This window comes from Alosa pseudoharengus, unplaced genomic scaffold, assembly GCF_046254945.1.
Source record: "Alosa pseudoharengus isolate Yale_2024_CS ecotype anadromous, Long Island Sound unplaced genomic scaffold, YU_APseudo_1.1 YU_APseudo_1.1_scf_10, whole genome shotgun sequence".
In the NCBI taxonomy this organism is placed as follows: Eukaryota; Metazoa; Chordata; class Actinopteri; order Clupeiformes; family Clupeidae; genus Alosa; species Alosa pseudoharengus.
In genome coordinates, this window is record NW_027468565.1 from 8,745,001 (window position 1) to 8,765,000 (window position 20,000).

The window sequence follows — 20,000 nt, forward strand, 5'->3', positions numbered from 1 at the left end:
TTTCCTTTCCTGCTGGTGTAATTGCACTTGAGGTGTAGAGTTAACTTGGGAAATCTGAACTTTATTGTGTCATGATCTGCCCCTGAGATCGTGGTGACACAGAAGTGTGGGGGTGATGTAAAGGTTACCAGGGCAGATGTGGGCTGGGGCATGTTCTGTTCCCTTTGGCTTCTGAAGTATTGAGTTGGTTTGATGTGGATGGGAGCTTGAGTGTGTTAGAACTTTTTTGTTGATTTGATGGACTGTCTGAAATATGACTGATGTCGACATCACTAACTTCTTTCTTTTTGTCTCCTGTCTGTCTTCCTGCATCGTCGCCTGGCTCTTCTGCTTACCCTGTTGTGCTGAAACCAAATAACGAAGGTAAGAGATTTGATCTATCACTTTACAGTCTATTTCCTTCTCATCACCGCTTCTCTCTCTCTTTATTCTTTCTCTCTTTATTTTCAATTATTTGTGACGATTATTTGATTTTATACATTTTACTGGTTGTTTTTGAATGTTGTTCAAGAAGAATATACAAAACAGGAGGTTTCTTTTTTTATTTTGCACTGTTCACATGGGCAAATTTCGATTTCAGATGCTTTTATAAATCTTAATTCAGGCTTTATTCAGTCCAATTATTATTGTGTTCTAGAAATAACACAGGGAACCATGATGTCTCAAGTGGTGTTTCTGTCTGATGTACCGTATTTTCCACTTCAATTTTTAAACACATTTAGAACAGACTGAAGAGACAGAGTTGTAGACCCTGGCAGTGCCCCATCAACTGATGAGTATGTGTCATGAATCTGACCACATCAGGCAGGATAACTTAATCTTTAATCAAACACGTGCGGCTGTTATTTCATCAGCCAGCCAACCAGACTGCTAATCTTCAAACAAACTCATTTCGCATCGTTAGTTAATGGTAGATGATGCCATACGCTTAATGTATGTGACATCATTTTATGTCATACCGCTATTTGAATATTTATTTATATTTCATTGAAATATCTGCCCATTGGAAACTATATTGTTGTATAATTGAATTAACCAGTACACTGTAATATAGATTTGCCATTTTTTAAAAAAAAGAATATATATCTACATATATATATATAGATATAGATATGAGTTATTAAAAGGAAACTAACTCCAGTAACAAGAGCAGGAAGATTTGTTTATGATCACACTCCCAGGTTAATTTATTTTTACAATACGAGATCTAAACGGTCACAGCAGTACCTGATGAACAGTATGTGATTTACCATCTTACTGTCCAGTCCCAGTGGAGTTGTTCTGGCTCACTCACACAGTCCCACATGTTACGACTATGCCTACAGCCACAGTTGCGCTGTTCTTCCACTAAGTGGCAGGTCCTCTGTGCTGAAGTAAACCACCACTTAGTCGAGGGCACGTGAAGATGGATGGTAGACGAGCCCCATTATGTCCTCTTTAATGCCCTCCCCTGTCCCGTGTAACTCAGCCCAGGTAGTGTTTCATTGAGAGCGTGAGGGATAGAGGGATAGAGGGATAGAGGGATAGAGGGATAGGCATGTTTTACTGTTGGGGTGATTCACCTGCTATGAAAGGCTGCCTCACAGGTAAGGAGCTCGGTACTGCCCTCTTCCGCTCCAACTTCCTGTCATCTCTACCTCTTTCGACCTCCTGCTGTTACTCTATCTTTCTGCGGAAACTGTTACCTGTATGTGTCCTCCCTTCCTCAGACACTTGCCCTCTGCATGTGCAACACGTGTCATTGGTTCAGCCAATAGATCACTTCTCTCACATAAACACTTTATTTTTGTGCTCTGTACTTTTCTCTTAAACCTACACAGGAGCTTATTTCTACAGAGAAGGTGGCTGTTGCCATCCGACTTTGTTTTATCTGTAGACAATACTGACAAAACGGAAGATACTTTTGTCAGTAGGTATTAAAAGATGAAATGATAGGACACACTGTTTGCATTATATACATTGCACAATACACTGCCATGCAATGCTGCAATGCAATGTTGTGACATCCTAATAGGAACAGTGACACATCACTCTAGTTTAAACCTTTAGTGGATGATCTGTCATCCAATGCATAAAATAAGACAAAAAAAACATATAGCACAGTGTCTGTATCAGGTAGCATGGGTATAAAAATACCTTCTTGATGGTGTATGGTAGTGTTGGGGAAAATAACAGTGGAAAAAAATCACATAAATCTACATATTTTGAGTGACATGTTTCTGTGCAGACGGCACGCATAGCGAGTCTCACTAGCGCACAGCTGTCACAGCGACAGATTATTGACAGCCCTCCAGGAACATTGGGCTGATGGGTTGGGGGTGGAGGGGTGGGGGGGGTCTTTGAATCAGCAGCTCTCTGGCAAATGTGATCCCCTCTGACACATGCTTTCAACTTATTTTGATGTCCCTAAGCAATGAGGGGAGTGACAGCTTACAAATAAACCCGTAATTACCGCATCTAGTGGCCCGCGTCGCCAACGTGTATTTGCATAGCCTGGCTCTTTGAAAGCGGCATGTGATAAACCCAACGGGCTCTGGCCCCTGTTAAGTCATAACCATCAGCATTTCGAATGCCAGGGTTTCTTTCTCTCTCTCTCTCTCTCTCTCACCCGTTCTTTCTCTCTTCATGTCCCTACCTCACTCTCCTTGTTTAACTCGACTCAGAGTAAGTGTTGAATCCGGGGAAAGTAATAAGACACCGCTGTTTAAAGCGGGTGTGTGGAGAAGGGAAGAAAAAAAAAAAACGAAACATGTCTGGGACCATCCGAAGTTCAGCGAAGTACAAAGAATGTGAAGGACAAGATTGGTCCCATTGTGTTTCCTCTGCGTATTTCCCCACTGAGCCGTCTACCGTCCAAAGGCACCGCAGGCTTTTTCTTAGCCTTTGCCCACACAAAAGGAGAATACAAAAAGGAGTATTTTTCCCCTTTCTCTTCCGGAAGTGTGTGAAAGATAAGAGCACAAAGACCATGTGTAGAATTTCATCTTTAATTCTACCTGGGAACACAAAAGACTAATCATGGACATCACCAAAGCCTTGCCCCCCCCCTCACTAGCTCTCCTCCCCCTCTCTTTCCCACCACTCTCTCCCTCTCTCTCTCATCTCTCTCTCTTTCTCCCATCTCTCTCTCTGTATCTTCTTTCTCTCTGTCTTGTTCTTTCACCCCTCCTCACCCCAACAGCGGAGCGGAGCGGGGGGGGGGGGGTGGATAAAGGGCCCGTCCTCCGCAGACCTGTGGGACTCAGGCGGGGGAGAGCAGGGCAGGGGAGGGGGCTGTGAGTGGGGAGGAGAATGTCTGGTCTGGACGCTGGATTCCTATGCTGCCTTTGTGAGGAACGCCGCCTCCTGCTGCTGGGCTCTCAGATGCAGGGGAGATACTGGGGTCTTGATGGGAGGGGATGGGGGCTGGGGGGGGAGGTATGTTGAGGACAGTGAGCGTGTGAAAAATGAACTTAATATAGTCTGTGTTTTTAGTGGGAGTTGAAGTATGAGTTGCAGAGAAAGAAAAAAATGGAATGTGTGTGTATGTGTGTGTGTGTGTGTGCTGGTGTGTGTGTGAGTGTGAGTGTGAGTGTGAGTGTGTGTGTGTATGTGTGTGTGTGTGTGTGTGTGTGTGTGTGTGTGTTTGCTGGTGTGTGTGTGAGCGTGTGTATGTGTGTGTGTGTGTGTGTGTGTGTGTGTGTGTGTGTGTTTGCTGGTGTGTGTGTGAGTGTGAGTGTGAGTGTGTGTGTGTGTGTGTGTGTGTGTGTGTGTGTGTGTGTGTGCTGGTGTGTGGGTGAGTGTGAGTGTGAGTGTGTGTGTGTGTGTGTGTGTGTGTGTGTGTGTGTGTGTGTGTGTTTGCTGGTGTGTGTGTGAGCGTGTGTGTGTGTGTGTGTGTGTGTGTGTGTGTGTGTGTGTGTGTGTGTGTGTTTGCTGGTGTGTGTGTGAGCGTGTGTGTGTGTGAGCGTGTGTGTGTGTGTGTGTGTGTGTGTGAGTGTGAGTGTGTGTTTCTGGAAACTCCTCTGCTCCACCTCTGGAGTTGAGATTTCCTCTGTGTGTGTCTCTGTGGGCCCCTCCCTCGGTGGATGCAGCTAAAGCTCATCTAATTGGCTGTGCTGCTTTAATTAGCTCGGCTTCTGTGCAGCTCTGCCATGAGAAATTGAAATAGGGAGGAGTGATAGCTGACATTTTCCCCCTCTCTCTCTCCCTCTCTCTCCCTCTCTCTCTCTGTCTCTCCCCCCTTTTCTCCTCCTCTTCTCTCTCTCTCTATCAGTGTTCCTCTTCCTCCTTCCCCACCTCCCTCTCTCACTCCCTGTCTCTCCCTCTCTTCCTCTTTCTCTCCTCCTTTCTCTCTCTCTCTCTCTCATAGCTCTATCTCTCCCTCTCTTGTTCCTTCTCTCTCCCAAATCCTTCTCCCTCAGATTCATCTCATCTTCATTTCCCCAGATCCTGTTTTTAAAGTTTTATTTAGGGTGTCATTTATTTAATAAGGGATTATTTATTTAGTGCATCAAATCATTCTGGAATGAATATTTATATATTTGTGGGGGCTTTAAATATTTACATGGTCTCTCTCTACTTCTGGTGCCAAGCCACTGTAATGAGCGTTGTTGCTGGATATTCAGAGGAATAACAAGAGTGGTTTCAAAGTAAATAATCCTTTGAATATATTTGAACTTAATTGCATTGAATGCATTATTAGAGTCACTGCTCTGATCTAAATGTAATTGGAAGTGTAATGTTGGGACTCCTTGGCAATGGTGATGGTGATGTTATTTCCTATGCTTGATATTATTAGTTATTTGAGCCACGATGAAACATTCATGCCCAGACAACTGTTATTTCTTCGTCTGGATGTGTGCATTTGTGCATGTGTGTGTGTGTATGTGTGTGATGGTACCCGGAAAACTGTGGCCTCGTATCAACTCCTGACCCGATGCCTGTCCAGATTCCTGCTTGACCAAATTCCATTAATCCTCCAAGAGGCTTAAAGCTACTCTAACCCTAATTCACTTTCAGTCGTCGCCCCTCACCACCACACCCCACCTTCCCCACTTCCACCACTGCCACCATCTCCTTGTTTTACATGGCCTGTATTGTGTGAGAGCGAAGCCTCACCGACCGAGCGAGTTCATTAGCACAGCTGTATCCACAGGCCTGCTGAAAAGCAGCCATTATATTTCACATTCGGCTGGTCCCGCTCTCCTCGTCGCTGCTCGCGCTGCTGGGAACAGCAGCAGTCCAGCTGGGCAGAGCGCGCTGTGCGCCACCGCCATTCTCTGCACTCAGCAGCTAAAGTCTTATTAGCAGCAGCTGCAGGCAATATTGGTGGAGGGGGGGGGAACGAGAGAGGGGTGAGGTGGAGTTTTTTTGGGAGGTGGGGGGTTAGCGGGGGTGTACCGCAGCACACACTTAACATGACTGTTGAACCAAGGAACGCCTCCTCGCTAGAACCCAGCAATCCTAACGAGAATGCGGCGTGCAGACCCAGGAAACGGGGCTGATTTGTTCTGCATGCTAAATATGGCCTGTAATCTTTATTCCTCCGTGTGGCTTATTAAAACTGAAAGGAAGATGGAATCCGGCCTCCCAGGTCCATCCTTTCTGCTGTTTATTAGAGTTGGGAGGGGGGGGGGGTGTTCCTCTCTCTGTTAATATTGAGGTTATGGTAACCTTAGTGGTGATAGATGCAGCTTGTGACTTCAGGTAATAATAGCCATGATGGATTCCCAGCCGAGCCCTGGAGATGTAATCTAGCAGGACGGCGAAGATAAAGTGGCAAACGGCTGAAAGATACACGGAGCGGCAGCTCCCGTCTGGTCCTGCTGTTTATCATGTGCCAGACAACACCTCCGTGTTGGAATTTATGACGGCTCCCCTGCTCTTTAATTCATCAATTGTTTTTTTACTCCCTTTCTTTTTTTTGTCGGTGGTTGGGATTTTCAAACCCATGGTGAATTAATCTCTGTTCTTGTTTGTTTTTGTTTGTTTGGGCTTTATTTAAGTCATGTTTTTCTTTAGCAGTTTATTTAAACATTGGAGCCTTTGGACAATCCTTTCACCCTTCTCTTTTATATTCGCGAATGTGGCCATGCTTTTCTCAGTCGAATGTTAGAGAGATAATACTTTACTTACTTTATATTATTAATTAGATTTAATTCGAATCAATGTTATCAAAAAGTATTGGAAAAAAAAATGTTGTAACGGAAACTTGGTCATCACTGATATAAAATGTTGGATTAGCTGTTTTGTTCGTCTGCTACTTTAGTTGTTTACTGTAAATATGTGGCTTCCGTGAAATAAAGATACATCTATTTATCGCCCTTTCATCGACTTATCTACCTATCTACCCAATGGCTATCTGACACATGCTGTGAATTCAGACAACGACTAATTAGTTTGTTCTTGGGGTGTGTGTGTGTGTGTGTGTGTGTGTGTGTGTGTGTGTGTTTTTTTTTATACCTCGAAAGCACACAGGCTATATTTATCGCACGCCATCTAACTGCTGAAAAACTTTTGGGGAAGGAACTTTTTCACATGCAGAGAAATCAATCGCAGACACCTGTGGCAGATCCAGTCTGTCTTCGGTTGGGTTTATTTAGGACGATGTGACGGGGCCCAGGATAGGGGGAAAAAAGAGCGAGAGAACGAGGGAGCGAGCGTTTCCGAAACACACACTGTCTGCTCCTAATAGTCCTCTTTCATCATGGCGGCTTTGGTCGTCCATATAATGCCCCCTACTTGGCAAGCTTAATGACTCCCATTGTTATCACCTGTGTAGTTGATCACACTGGTGGGGGAAAAAGAGCAAATTAAATACATTGTGTGGGCTTGTGTGAAGACCTTGACTGGCATATGCAGACATCTGTGCGCATCTTCTGAAAAGAGCTAATGATGTGCGAGCACTCATGCTCACTCACACTATTAGAATGTGTTATTTCCATGCCACCACCCCTTCCTGCACCCCCCCCCCCCCTCCCCTCCTCCCCTACACTACCTCACCCTAGTCGCTGTCAGAGCGCCGCACAAGGTGGCGCAGTCATTACTCCATTAGTTGGTAATTAATGAAGCTCATTTGTGTAACTGTTATTAAGCCCTTTGAAAGATTGTTTGTGTTCAGATGAAATGCGAAGCATCCCAGAAGCCATCCATTGTGGCGGCTAGATGAAAAGACCAATAAGGGGCCCTTTGAAAAATGTTATTTTATCGGCCCCAATTTTTCACGGCACCTCCGGGGCAGCGATGACAGGGAAACACTGCAGTCTTCCTTCATGTTGATCTCCTTTTTTTAGTCAAACTACCCAGGGAGTACACTAAGTGTGATTTATTCATCCCTTGACCAGTTAAAGGTGTCAGCTAGGTGAAAATGGATGCTGCGAGTATTGACAGGAGAAATGGCCGCACAGTTGTCCGGCTCTGTCAGACCAAAAGAGGAAAAAAGAAAGAAAGAAAAAAACAGAAAAAAGAGAAAAGGTTGGGAAATGACTATGTCCTCTAGAAATATCCAATGCAGTGTGTTTGTGTGTTTGTGTGTGTGTGTGTGTGTGTGTGTGTGTGTGTGTGTGTGTGTGTGTGTGCGCCTGTGTGTGTGTGTGTGTGCTTTTAAATTAAGAAGGCTGGGATTTTGGCATTGTTTAATTCTTGCATCTAAACCTGGTGTGTTATTTCTCTCTCTCTCTCTGCTCCTCAGTTTTATTCTCGCTCCGTATTTTCTCTTCGTGTTGGCAGGTCCGATTCATCTCGTAAACAATGCAGCGCTCTCCATGGTCGACATAATCCTGCTTTTATGCCTTTTTTTTCTCTCTTCATGATCTGATCATTCCCTGCCATTGATGTCCGCTGCTTCAGCACTGACGCTGTGGAGCGAATGGGAATAGCACTGTGACTGGGATATGATTTCCCACTAGAATGGATCATATTGGGCCTTTCATTCTTGATATCCAGCCGTACGGAAAGGTGGGAGGGAAAAGGGAGGAGGGAGTGCAATTCTCTCAGACTCTCAGAATTTTTGTGTGCGTGAGTGTGCTTGTGTGTGTGTGTGTGTGTGTTGAATGCCATGGTAAGGGAAAAAAGGGTGGACGAAATCAAAGTAGTTTGCTAACAAACGGCAAAGGTAGATCTCCCTATGCCTCCGCTGATGGTGCTAAAGCGGCGCCACTCTCGACACTTGGGCAACGCGAGGGGAAGAGTCTCGCCGGGATTTATATTTAGCATTTGTCATGCGTCTCGCAAAATATTTCATAAATAATGTGAATATATTACGTGCGGGAGAGACACAGTCGTAAGTCATTCTATATGCACTGCCATAGCAACACAGCGTTCCGCCCTTTATCTGGTTAGGGCCCGTGGTTCTTAAACTGTTCGTTGCCCACGTTTCCCTTTCCAATCAGGGAGTGTTCGGGATACCCTGCAGCAGGGATCTAGATAAAAGGATTAACTCAGCCTCCACTAGTTAACGACGTTCAGAGTCTGCCAGCCAGCACCCCCCTTCTTCACTGCTGAAAAAAATGAAAAAGGATGGCTTTGCAATGCCTGTTTCAGTGTATGTTTGTGTGTGTATGTGTGTGTGTGTGTGTGTGTGTGTGTGTCTGTGTGTGTGTGTGTGTGTGTATGTGTGTGTGTTTGAGATCATTTTCCATTATGTGTGTTTATGGAAAAGAATATAGATGGTTCCCTCTTCATTATTCATTTGATGTGGATTGTTCTATAATTCTGACAGTTTTTTTCCATACATTAAGATCCTATGCATTCATCATCCACCATGCAGAATGTTGCATCTGAGTATTAGTGTGCAGCGAGATAAGTGTTGAGAGAGAAAAAACGGTTTATTTCAGCTCGTGCCATGTAACAAGCAAATAAGCAACCCTTTCCCCCCAGTTTCAAGTGAGATTAAATTAAGTCTGATTGTATTTCACGTTTAATTGTGGTTTGTGGTTGTGTTATTTGTTTGAAATGCAGCTGAGGATGCCGAAAGTAATTTCATTACATTAAATTTGCAGAAATCTATTGCAGAAATAGAGCAAGTTTATTGAAAAAGACTTAATATTTCACCATGAGTTTCAGTCTAAACTTGTGCAATATTTCTATGAAAATTATGGGCCTGTATATCAGTCTCCCCCTGCATTACATCAAAATTCCTTCAAATGCCATCTTTCAATTATTTTTCCTCCTGTTTTTTTAGTTTATAAAAAAACATGAAATGTGATAAATAATACAAATGACAAATGATGTGCATAATCCAGAGAAGGGCAGTGTAGGATCAGCCACTTACATGACACGGCAGACATCTGTATCAGTGACAGATAGCAGGGCGCTGGACTCGGCCGGGAGGGGGCTGTTGTGACCACATGACCATGGGATCTCTGGCACACTCTACCACACTGGAAGTGGGCCTTTTGTCACCGCTGTTAGCATTAGACAGAGATTTGCATACATTTGAGCGGGGAGCATTAAAGGAATACAAAAAAGGGACTAATGCACTATTGAAAGTCTCCCTTTCGAGATTAAAAGAGTCCCATTAGAAATGTATGACTGCTCGTGTAGTTTTTATTTCATTTTCTGTCAGTGCTCCCTCCTTTTGTGGAAGGCTTTGATTATCCTCCAGGTTGGAAAAGGAAATCAGGGAGAGACAGAGTGGGAGAGAGAGAGAGAGAGAGAGAGAGAGAGAGAGAGAGAGAGAGAGAGGGGAGAGAGAGAGAGAGAGAGAGAGAGAGAGAGAGAGAGAGAGAGAGAAAGAGAGAGAGAGAGAGAGAGAGAGAGAGAGAGAGAGAGAAGGCTTTTTGTCTTTCAGCTTACACAGCCGCACACATCTTGCTTTCTGCAGCATGTCTTTATTTATGTGTTGATAAAGTAGATATATCTCACTCTGATATCTAGAGGATTGGTGCTTCATAATTTAATATTTGAGTAGGTAATAATATAATCTTCCTTTTATAATATCTTCATGGATAAAAAAAAAAAAACATGTGGCCCAGTGAATCCCCCATACGTGTACCAGAGAAATGGAGACATCACAAGTCAGTAAGATTTTGAATTGATTTGTGTTGGTGTGTTGTTTGACAGCCTTTGCAGAACGCTGTTAAGAGTTACCCTGCAGCCATTTTGGCTCTATTAAGCAGAAAACTCACGAAGAAACTCCCCTGAAAAACCACACCGACACCTCCGCCTGGGTGATCTGTGTCATCTTTGTGACAGGTGGTGTGTATGTGACTCGGTTGCAAGCCACCGTCCTCTTAGCATTAAGCATGGGACACCCGTCCCCCACCCACTCACTGTGCAGACTTTGAACACGTGGGACTGGGAAATTAAAGCTGATTCATTTGGAGACAACTGTCATCGTCTGAAAGACTGAAATGACTGTGATTTGTTTTTAATCCTTTAATATGGTGAATGTACATGGTGTTATAGTCAAGGGGGGAAGTAACCTGGTTCTGTGTTTACGAACCCTTAGCACTGTTCCCGGCAGCTCTGCTTTCAGATCAACTTTTTATCACTGTATTTTTTTTTTTTTATTAAGGACGGGAAAGGAATAGAGAGAGAGACGTGCGAGTAGCCACACAGAATCATATAACATAGGTCCAATATCTGTCATGGTCCACACTAAGTTGTCGCTGTGCATGTGTGTGTGTGTGTGTATGCGTGTGTGTGTGTGTGTGTGTGTGTGATTGTTCATGTATACCTGTGTGCGGTGGGGGGGGGGGGGGTGCTTGTATATCAGTTTGTGTGTTGTGTGTAAATTGGCAGAACGCAGACCAGTGGGTGAGTGGCCCACCCCAGCGCTGTGGCATGCCTGTGTGAGATAGGAGCACGCGGGCATCAGGCGGCCACTTGGAGGTGATCATGTGCGCAGCACTCCCAGTGCCAGTCCCAGAGGAGGTGCCCGCCATGCTTATCGCCCTGACCTGGATTCGGCTCTGACGGACAATTTCCCAAACAGCTGGGGACCAATCAAAGCTCCTCTTCAAATGTGCCACCTGCCACTTTTACATTAGGAGTCTGACTGCTGCTCACAAATGGGGAGCCATTTTTTGACTTTTTTTTTTTTTCCTTCTCTCACCCACTTTTTATGTTTTGATTACTTTACCGCTGCAGTTTTCACCCCTCCCCACCCTCCCCTGTGGGCACCTAACACTTCCACCCCCCACCCCATTGGCAAGTGGAACATCCCCCCAGTGCTATCTCGTGTATCCAGGACCGGCTAATCTTTGTCGAGGGGGGTACGATAATGGCTCTTCTCCCTGGCTGAGGCATATGCTTTCGCATCTAGATGCATCGTGCCTCCAAGGATAGCAGGCGCAAGAGCAGCTCTTCATGCACTGTGTGCAGCGTGTGCCTTCTAAATCAGAGTTCAACTCAAATGAAGTTATCAGTTCTCACTGAGTTGTCACATTCAGTCACTGCCTGTGTGTTTGTGTGTGTGTGTGTGTGTGTGTGTGTGTGTGTGTGTGTGTGTGTGTGTGTGTGTGTGTGTGTGTGTGTGTGTGTGTATGAGTATCTGTGTGTATGTGAGTGTGTGTGTGTGATAGAGAGAGTGAGAGTTTGTTGTACATTTTCGAGTGGGAAGTCAAGTTCTCGCGTCTTTCTGGAGTGGTCCAGAACGGAGTGGTCCGTTCCCATTGGCCACGCCGTCTGGTCTGGACTCCTCCCGCTCCCAGCAGGTGTCAGTGTAATATAGTCAGCCTCTCACGGCACTGTCACCGAGACAAAAGAGGGACCGAGGGGAAACGATCCGCCCGCTCCGGGTACCATCTTTCAAAGCGGCCGACGCAAGCCCTGCTGTCAGCACCGCCTGCCCCTCCCAGCTCCTCCCGAGGGAAACAGGCCGACTCGAGGTGCACAGCAAGAGGCCAACCAGCCATGAGAGGGGGAGGCGGGGGTGTGGGGTGGGGGGGGGGGGGAGAGAATGCAGGTCACCGGGGCAACAGGTGTCCAGAGAGGAGTCTTGACGCCATGTGGAGGACAGGTGTGGGGAGCTCTGAGGGAGTGCTGCCTTCACCCAACCCCACCTGCGCACGTGAATCATACCTTTTATGGCCTGAACAATCCCGCAGCCTTCCACCAACTGGACACAGAGGCAAGGTGAAACTGCAGCGCACTCACCTGTGTGATATAGTGTAAACACACCAGGTGAAATCACAAGCAAACCAACAGCAACAAAGTCTTGCATGTGGCAGACAAATGTAAGCGACACAAGAGACCAGGGGCATATAAATCAGAGCTCCGCGGGACTCTCAGATCTCGCTTTGTTTTGTCTGTGTGCCAAACAAAACACCATAAAGTGTGTCCTTGATTTCCTCACCTCACCAATCGATGACCATAGCTGTGAGGTGTTTATTAACAGGACAGGAGTGTTCAGAAGATGCACTAATGAGACCAGCCGTATTTTTCACGGGAGAGCCTGATATACACTGGAAATTACAGTCTTTATTGCATTTAGAGGCAGCCAGCGAAGCGCCCTGACAGCAAAGACCAATATTCAGACCTTAAATGCACATATTTAAACTCTCTGTTTAGCCTGCTGCTTTAATTGGCCCCATGCTTGAATTGCGCAGCCGTGTATGGAAAGTCTGGGCACGGTCCAGAGCGCCCGTGCCACCAAAACACAGACCAGTCCCTCTCGTTATCTCCCTGTCTGCAAATAACCCTCCAAGTCCAAAATAATTCTGACAGTTCTCTGGGATAGCGTGTCACATTTCTCTCCCATACACCCCCCCCCCCCCTCCAAAAAAATGCGGCTGCTCTTGCTGCTAGCTGCTGTGAGGTCCGTGGAAAATCAAACAGGAAATCGTGGCCCAGTGCAAAAGAGATATTTTGGCCATGACGTGTTGTTTTGTCTGCGGATCGGGGGCGTCCCGGGCTCTGGGATCTGTGAGCGAGCGAGTGACTGGCCTGCCGGCCGCCCTCACAGCTGTTCTGCTGTGTCATTCCTCTGGTGTGATGTCTGAGACCGGGGGTCAGTGGAGGACTCTGGACCTGCTGCATATGCTCCACAACCGCCGAGAACATATACTCCAGATTAACCAGGATAATTATCTTGTTGAGCGCCATTAATTTTGGCAGGTAAGGGGGGTGGACAGGAGGTGGACGGGGGGGGGGGGGGGGGGGGGGTGTTGGTAGCAGAGTCCTGAGGTGTGTGTGTGTGTGTGTGTGTGTGGGGGGGGGTGTTGTGAAAAGGTGTTTTGGGTTGGGGAGGGGGGATAAATAATGTAGCCCTGTGTCTTGTGACACCACTGTAAAAAATGGGCATCCTTCCAAAGGCTCATTTCAACTCTTCTAATTGGCCTCATTGTAGATGAAAAATTAAATGGCCGGACTGGCTATTAATGCCGACATTTATAGATGGGCTGCTGTTGTACTTAATACAGGCGCTCGCTTGTCCCTTTTACTCTGGCGCAGTCTTCTGTCGGCCAGTGATGTATGTGGCGAGTAGCAGTCGCATAGACACACAATGGGGTTCCAGTCCACTGGCAGAAGGCCAGAGAGAGAGAGAGAGAGAGAGAGAGAGAGAGAGAGAGAGAGAGAGAGAGAGAGAGAGAGAGAGGGAGAGAGGGAGAGAGAGACGAGAGGAAGAAAGAGAGAGAAAGACGAGAGGGAGAGGGAGGGAGCTCTCCATGTCTGAGGTTGCGGCTCTCTCTGAAACTGTTGAATGAAATTAAAAGAGAGGAGAGAATGAGAGAGAGAGAGAGAGAGAGAGAGAGAGAGGAGAATAGAACAAGTGAAAGGGAGAGGGTCAGGCTCCATGGGAGAGGTTACCTCTCCACCTTCTCAGTGTCGTCTGAGTATAAAACAGAGAGATGAAGAAAGAGGTGGAGGGAGAGTGAAGTGAGAGATAAAAAGAGTCATGAATGAGAGGACAGGGTGAGCCAATCCTGTATCTTTGACTGCTTCTCCATCGTCCCTGTCTGTACATGCTGACATAAGATGAAAGAGGGAAAGAGAGAGAGAGAGAGACAGAGAAAGAGAGAGAGAGAGATGGATGAGAGGAGGGGGGTAAAGAGGAGGAGCAGGCCAGCCCTCTCGCCTGCAGGCTTGTGTGCCCTGAGGCTTGAACAGCAGCCCACCCTCTGAGAGACGGGGCCTGTGCCTTTAACCGCTGGACGCACAGACGGCCAGACAAACAGACAGTCTGATTCAGCCACAGCTCTCCGGCCGACCATTCCTTTCCTGTCCTCAAAGAATGAACACATTCAGCTGAAAAATACCTTCTCTTCAAACCTTTTCCCCCCCAAAAGCATGATTCAAGCTCTCTATTAGTAAAGTGTTTTTGGTTATTGAAGGATGGGCAGTTTCTCTGTTTTTTTTTTCCTGGCCCTTGGTGTGTTTTTTAATCTGCATTGAGCTGATCTCTGTGTGTGTGTGTGTGTGTGTGTGTGTGTGTGTGTGTGTGTGAGTGTGTGTGTGTGTGTGTGTGTGTGAGTGTGTGTTTGTTTGGTGAAGTGTGTGTAACGGAGTGGATGAAAAGCCAGAGAGATAGTAAGTGGAGAGCGCTCACCCCTCGCTCAAGCACCAACACACAACATGGCAGCCTTTCGGATTGGTTGTTGTTCTCCCTCGTTCTGCCATTCTGCGGGTTCTGTTTGTTCAGCTCCCACGTAGTGCTAAGCTGAGAACATGTTTAGAGATCGCCTTGCTGTATGTTGCTGTAGTGGAGTGGCAGGGAAACAATAAGAAAAATATTGAGAACAAATTGCTGGTTGAGGTTCCAAAGGGAGTACAATTTTTAGCTGTTGCCATGGGAACAGAAGATGAAGATGTTAGTGGGTATGCCAGTTGCCAAGACTTGCTGACTTTGGGATTGTGTGTGTGCGTGTGTGTGTGTGTGTGTGTGTGTGTGTGTGTGTGTGTGTGTGTGTGTGTGTGTGGCTGAGAGGGTGAGATTAAGAATGGGTGTGCATGTCTTTGTAGACTGTCTCTTGTTCCAACGGATCTTAAACTTGCTGGGTGAAAGGTTATTCCGCATTTGCCCTGATAAAACAAGTGCTGCCTTCATAAGAGTCTGGCTGCTAGTGTTATTGTGAAAAGTGACATTATGCACAAAATTTTTACTTTTGTAGGGGAGGTTCCACCAGGCAGCTCGTTTCTACAGATAGATCTTCAGATAGTATAGACTGGTGGATGTATGGTGAAGAGGATACGCCACTGTTCTCATGGGGCAGTCCAGGCTACTGTGGAAACAGAGATCACATCTGATAGCAAGACAGATAGCTTCTCTCAGTTCCAGCTGTGCTGCTGCTAGTGTTTCCTAGGCAAGTGTAATGAGTCGTTATTAAGAATTTAGATTTAAACATTTAGATTTTGTTCTTTTATGCTTAGCTACATTTAAATTCTTAAATGAGTTGCATATGTTGTTGAATATGTTTATCTAAGTTTTTATAGTCTTGATTTTGTTCAAGTCCTTTTATGTAGTTTAATGGTAAGTCATTTGCCTGGCTATTACTGCTCTGTATAAATAGCACAGAGGGAGTCATTTGCTTATGGTCCTGACACTTGTGAAGGAAAGAGGATGTGGCGAAAAATGAGACAATAATGTGAGCAACTTATCTCATGCGCTTGAGAGACATGGACATGGGCCTTCTGCTGTGTGTGTGTGTGTGTGTGTGTGTGTCACACACACACACACACACACACACACACACACAGCAGAAGGCCCATGTACATATGTGTGTCCATATATTATATGTGTGTGTGTGTCCATATATATATGTGTGTGTGTGTGTGTGTGTGTGTGTGTGTGTGTGTGTGTGTGTGTGTGTGTGTGTGTGTGTAAAAGGCAAGCAGGGTTTGGTTTGAGGGTGTGGGGTCTGTAGTATTGATATGAGGGGCTCTTTAACATGAAAGTCTTGCCTGCCGTGGTGATCCTGCGTCATCTTGCGTCATGAGCGCTGAATCCCAGGCAGTGCCAGTAGCACGGGAGCTTGGTTTCCTCTCCACTCTCAGCAACCACTCAACTAATTGGATGTATGATTTTTAATGACTTGTTCAGTAAGTTAATTTGCTGAATTTAGGGAAATTAGATTTCTCTTTTCATAAAATGATGTTGTCAAATTGATGCATCTTTTCGGTCTTACTGTGCTTCTCCAGACTTTGTTTATAAATGTGTGTAAACGTGTACTGTATAAACAAACACACACACACACACACACACACACACACACACACACACACAAGGGGTGTTAGATGTGATTGTATCACTATGAGTCTGATGGTTTCAGTACATACTGCACATACTAACAGATCACACACACACACACACACACACACACACACACATAGTCACACAGAGGCACATGGAAGAGCAAACAACAGCACAGGCATGTTGAGGCATGTTGCCTTGCGTTAATGATGGCATGGAATGCACAAAGTGAAAAACAAAAACATCTGTGATTATAAATTGAGCACCTGCTGCAGGTGTGTGTGTGTGTGTGTGTGTGTGTGTGTGTGTGTGTGTGCTTGTTTTTGTGTATTGGTATTTATTTGTGTATGTGTGTTTGCACGTGTGTGGGCTTTTCATTCCCTGACACTAGGCAGACTGCAGACCAGTGTGAGCAGCAGCAAGCCCAGACAGGATGTGGTGGGATGAGAGCTTTAATGTGCTGATTTAATTCATTGGCTTGTTCAGTGCAGGCTCGTGGTCCACTGCAAAAGATGCCTGAAGGGACAGTGAATGATTCGGACCGCTCAGCCTCATTATGGAATCATATTAATATTTAAAGTGCTGAAATTGAGGAATAACGAGGTAATTGATGGCATCGAAATGGAAGTGCTTGAACTCTATTGTATTATTTAAATATTTGTAATAGTGGCGCAATTAAGTGTTAAAAAATGCATCTAAACGGTGCCACTCACTAAAATATTTAAGTTCAATAAAGTAAAATACCACTTGCTTGTTTTTTAGCTTCTGCCTCTTCGTTTATATTGCAAAATTGTAATTTTTGTCCATGATTTAGTGCCTCAGGGAGTGACAAGGGTAACACTCTCTCCCCCTCTCTCCCACCCCTCCCCTGCGGATCTCCATGTCCAAATGACTCATCTTCTTATGCTGAATCAATGGTTGCTCACACTGAGTCTCAGCCATGGCCATGCATATGAAGGTATTAGTTACACCTCCTCTGCCTGCACATCCATTTGCATACAACCTAAGTGAGCGATAACCTTAGGCCACTGTAGAGAGGCAGAACTGCGTTCAGCGTGGAGCTGCTGGTGGTTACTGTGTTTTAGTGCATTTGGTGCTTCATAGTTGTGTGATTTAAAATGGAGTCCCTGTCGAATACTCCAAAGTATTTTGAGTTATAGATGTTAGTGTGGAGATGCATTTGTTGGGGAGCGATTGGGCTCTATGAGGAAGCCCAGGGGAGCGGTGGAGGTGACGGTGACAAATGACAGTGCAGTGACTTGACAAAACAGCTTCAGGAACACCAGTGTGCAAGGAGAGGTCGGCATCAGTGGGATTTGTCTCGTCTGAAGCTACAACGGAGACATTTCTCGAAAGACCGAGCAGGAAAGTTGCATTGAAGGGCCTTCTCGAGGGAAAACATGTCGCAGTTCTCCTCTTTCTCTCTCTCTCTACCCCCCCACTGGGTTTGGGAAAAGAGTTTGATTTTACCAGATGGCTCCTCTTAGCCTGCCACTGCCAGACGAGATCTCCCAAGCACAGTCACACAACTCGTCCAATTGCTTCCAATATAATTTGGTCGGTATCCATTAGCGATGCCCCAAACCCAAACAAATTCTAGTTCTGGAGAATTCTGGAGTAATTCCAGACCACACTCAACACAGTGGAATTATGCGATATGGTAAAGCCAGGCTAACTTGTTGTAGCCAAACAAAAAATCATTTGTTTTCTAGTAGGGAAGATGGGTATTACATCCACGGATCAAGCTGTTAGTCTATCTCTTTTTTCCCCACCGACAACTTGCTGTACACTTAAGCATTCCCCAGCCCAGCGTTTAAGAGTCTTTAGAGACATGCTAACAAACGCGTGTCTAGAGGCACAACATATGGAGGAGCAAGGTTCGGAGCTGCCTGTTAGAGTCTGTTATTTTGATTGTTACCCAGAGATTGATAATCACATAAAATGGGGAGATGTGAGCAGTGTTGTGCTGCTCCGTGTCTAAATGCCCCCAATAAATGCGTGTCTGTTGTTGTGTTTTTGGATCAGGCTCATAGGCAGATTGTAAACAGATGCCAGACACACCTGTAGTACCTCATGGCTCTCTTTTTTATCTCTCTTTCTCTTTCTCTTTCTCTCGTTTTCTCACAAAACATGCTGAAAACCCTCACAGTGCCAAGTTGCTGAAATGTGTATGGTGCCATTTAATTTTTAAGGGCAAAATGTCAACTTACAAAATCCACACTCACTCACCGATCATGCTTTTTGTCCATGTCCATGTCTTCCCATGCTGGCGTCAGAGAAAGCATTTGATTCCAATCTCATTTGTTGTTTGTTTGGTTGGTTGGTTGTCTGTGTTGTTGTTTGTTTGTTTGGGTGGTCATGAGTGGTCTGCTCATTTGTTTCTTTTTCCTGTGGCGCTGGACAGATGTTTTGGCCAGGGTGAGACTGCTTTGGTAATGGGGAGATGTGGTTGGAGTATTGTGTGTGTGTGTGTGTGTGTGTGTGTGTGTGTGTGTGTGTGTGTGTGTGTGTGTGTGTGTGTGACAGTATGTGTGTGTGTGTGTGTGTGTGTGTGTGTCAGTATGTGTGTGTGAGTGTGGCCATGGTGTCTTGGGGCTGTGCTGAGGCCACCCTGATAGATTGGGCTGTGCTCTGTGTACGATTGCAGGCTCTGCCTCCCCCCTCCTCCCTTGCGTGTACCTCTCTCTCTCTCTCTCTCTCTCTCCTCCTCCTCCTCCCTTACTGTATGTGTATGTCTCTCTCTCACTGTCTCTCTCTCTCTCTCTCTCTCTCTCTCTGTCTCCTGCATCTTCGCCAGGAGGCTGTGGTCGAATCAGTGCGCGGGGTGCTGAGCAGCTCCTCTGAATGTCAAGCCCATTGCCAGGCGCAGGAAAAACACTAATGGACTGAATCCAACCAGTGAATTTTCTTGTCGGGAGTGCAGGGAGCCGGCCGGAGGAGAGAGAGGAGAGAGAGAGAGGAAGCCGCTCCGCTGGTATAAATAGATGGCCAATTTGTAAAATCGTCTGCCTGAACATAAGCATCTTGGGCTCCTTTAATTGGTCAATTTCCCGCTTGTATTGAGTGCCGGGATTGATTTATTGCCTTTTTTAAGAGGCCGTAGGGAACCAGGGGGAAACAGCTGTGCCAGGGCCGCCGTGGCGGAGCTGTTGTGAAAACAAGGGGGCTGAGTGCCGCGTGGCGCGATGCGTCGCGTCCGACAGTCACCGGTGCTCGGAGATGAGAGAGCAAGGAGAGGAGGGAGAGAGAGAGAGAGAGAGAGAGAGAGAGAGAGAGAGAGAGAGAGAGAGAGAGAGAGAGAGATGAGAGGAGAAAGACGAGAGGCAGACAGCTGGCAAGGACAGCATCTGGTGTCTGGCACGCGGGCTGGAGGAGGATTTATTTCGGCAAACACTGCTGTGTGAGGAGAAACCAAGCCCTGATGGAGTTGACACGCAGACATGCTCATTCACACATAGACACGTACACACACACACACACACACACACACACACACACACACACACACACCTAGAGACTCACACAAGCACACATACATATGAAAAAGGGCATGCTCACACATTCACACAAACACATGCACACACACACACACACACACACTCATGGAAACTCACACGTCCAGATGTAAACACACACACACACACACTCATGGAAACTCACACGTCCAGATGTAAACACACACACAACACACACACACACACACCCTCACACCCACACATGCACATAAAGTCTTGAGCGAGTGTGTGTAAAAAGCGAGTGTTATGGCTTCTACCCATTCACACACAGCGTGTAGGTGGCACATCACACACTTATTCAAAAAGAATTCATTCAAATTGGAAACACCACCAGCAAGATGAAAACATCAGCTGCTTGTAGATGGAGTCAAAGG

At 46.0% G+C, this 20,000-nt stretch overlaps 1 protein-coding gene across 2 annotated transcripts in view; it reads left to right on the top strand.

The window, feature by feature from the left end:
- Positions 1 to 20,000, top strand: part of roraa (RAR-related orphan receptor A, paralog a) — a 286,503-nt gene that overhangs the window by 95,675 nt on the left and 170,828 nt on the right. The window contains exon 1 of one of the 2 annotated variants that reach the window (XM_076262704.1): positions 254 to 363. The exons of the other annotated variant lie outside the window; for it this stretch is intronic. Within the exon in view, the coding sequence (XP_076118819.1) occupies positions 261 to 363 (103 nt within the window). The 5' untranslated portion in view covers positions 254 to 260. Of the gene's footprint in view, positions 1 to 253; positions 364 to 20,000 lie in introns of those variants that run through there. 2 annotated transcript variants of the gene reach the window in all.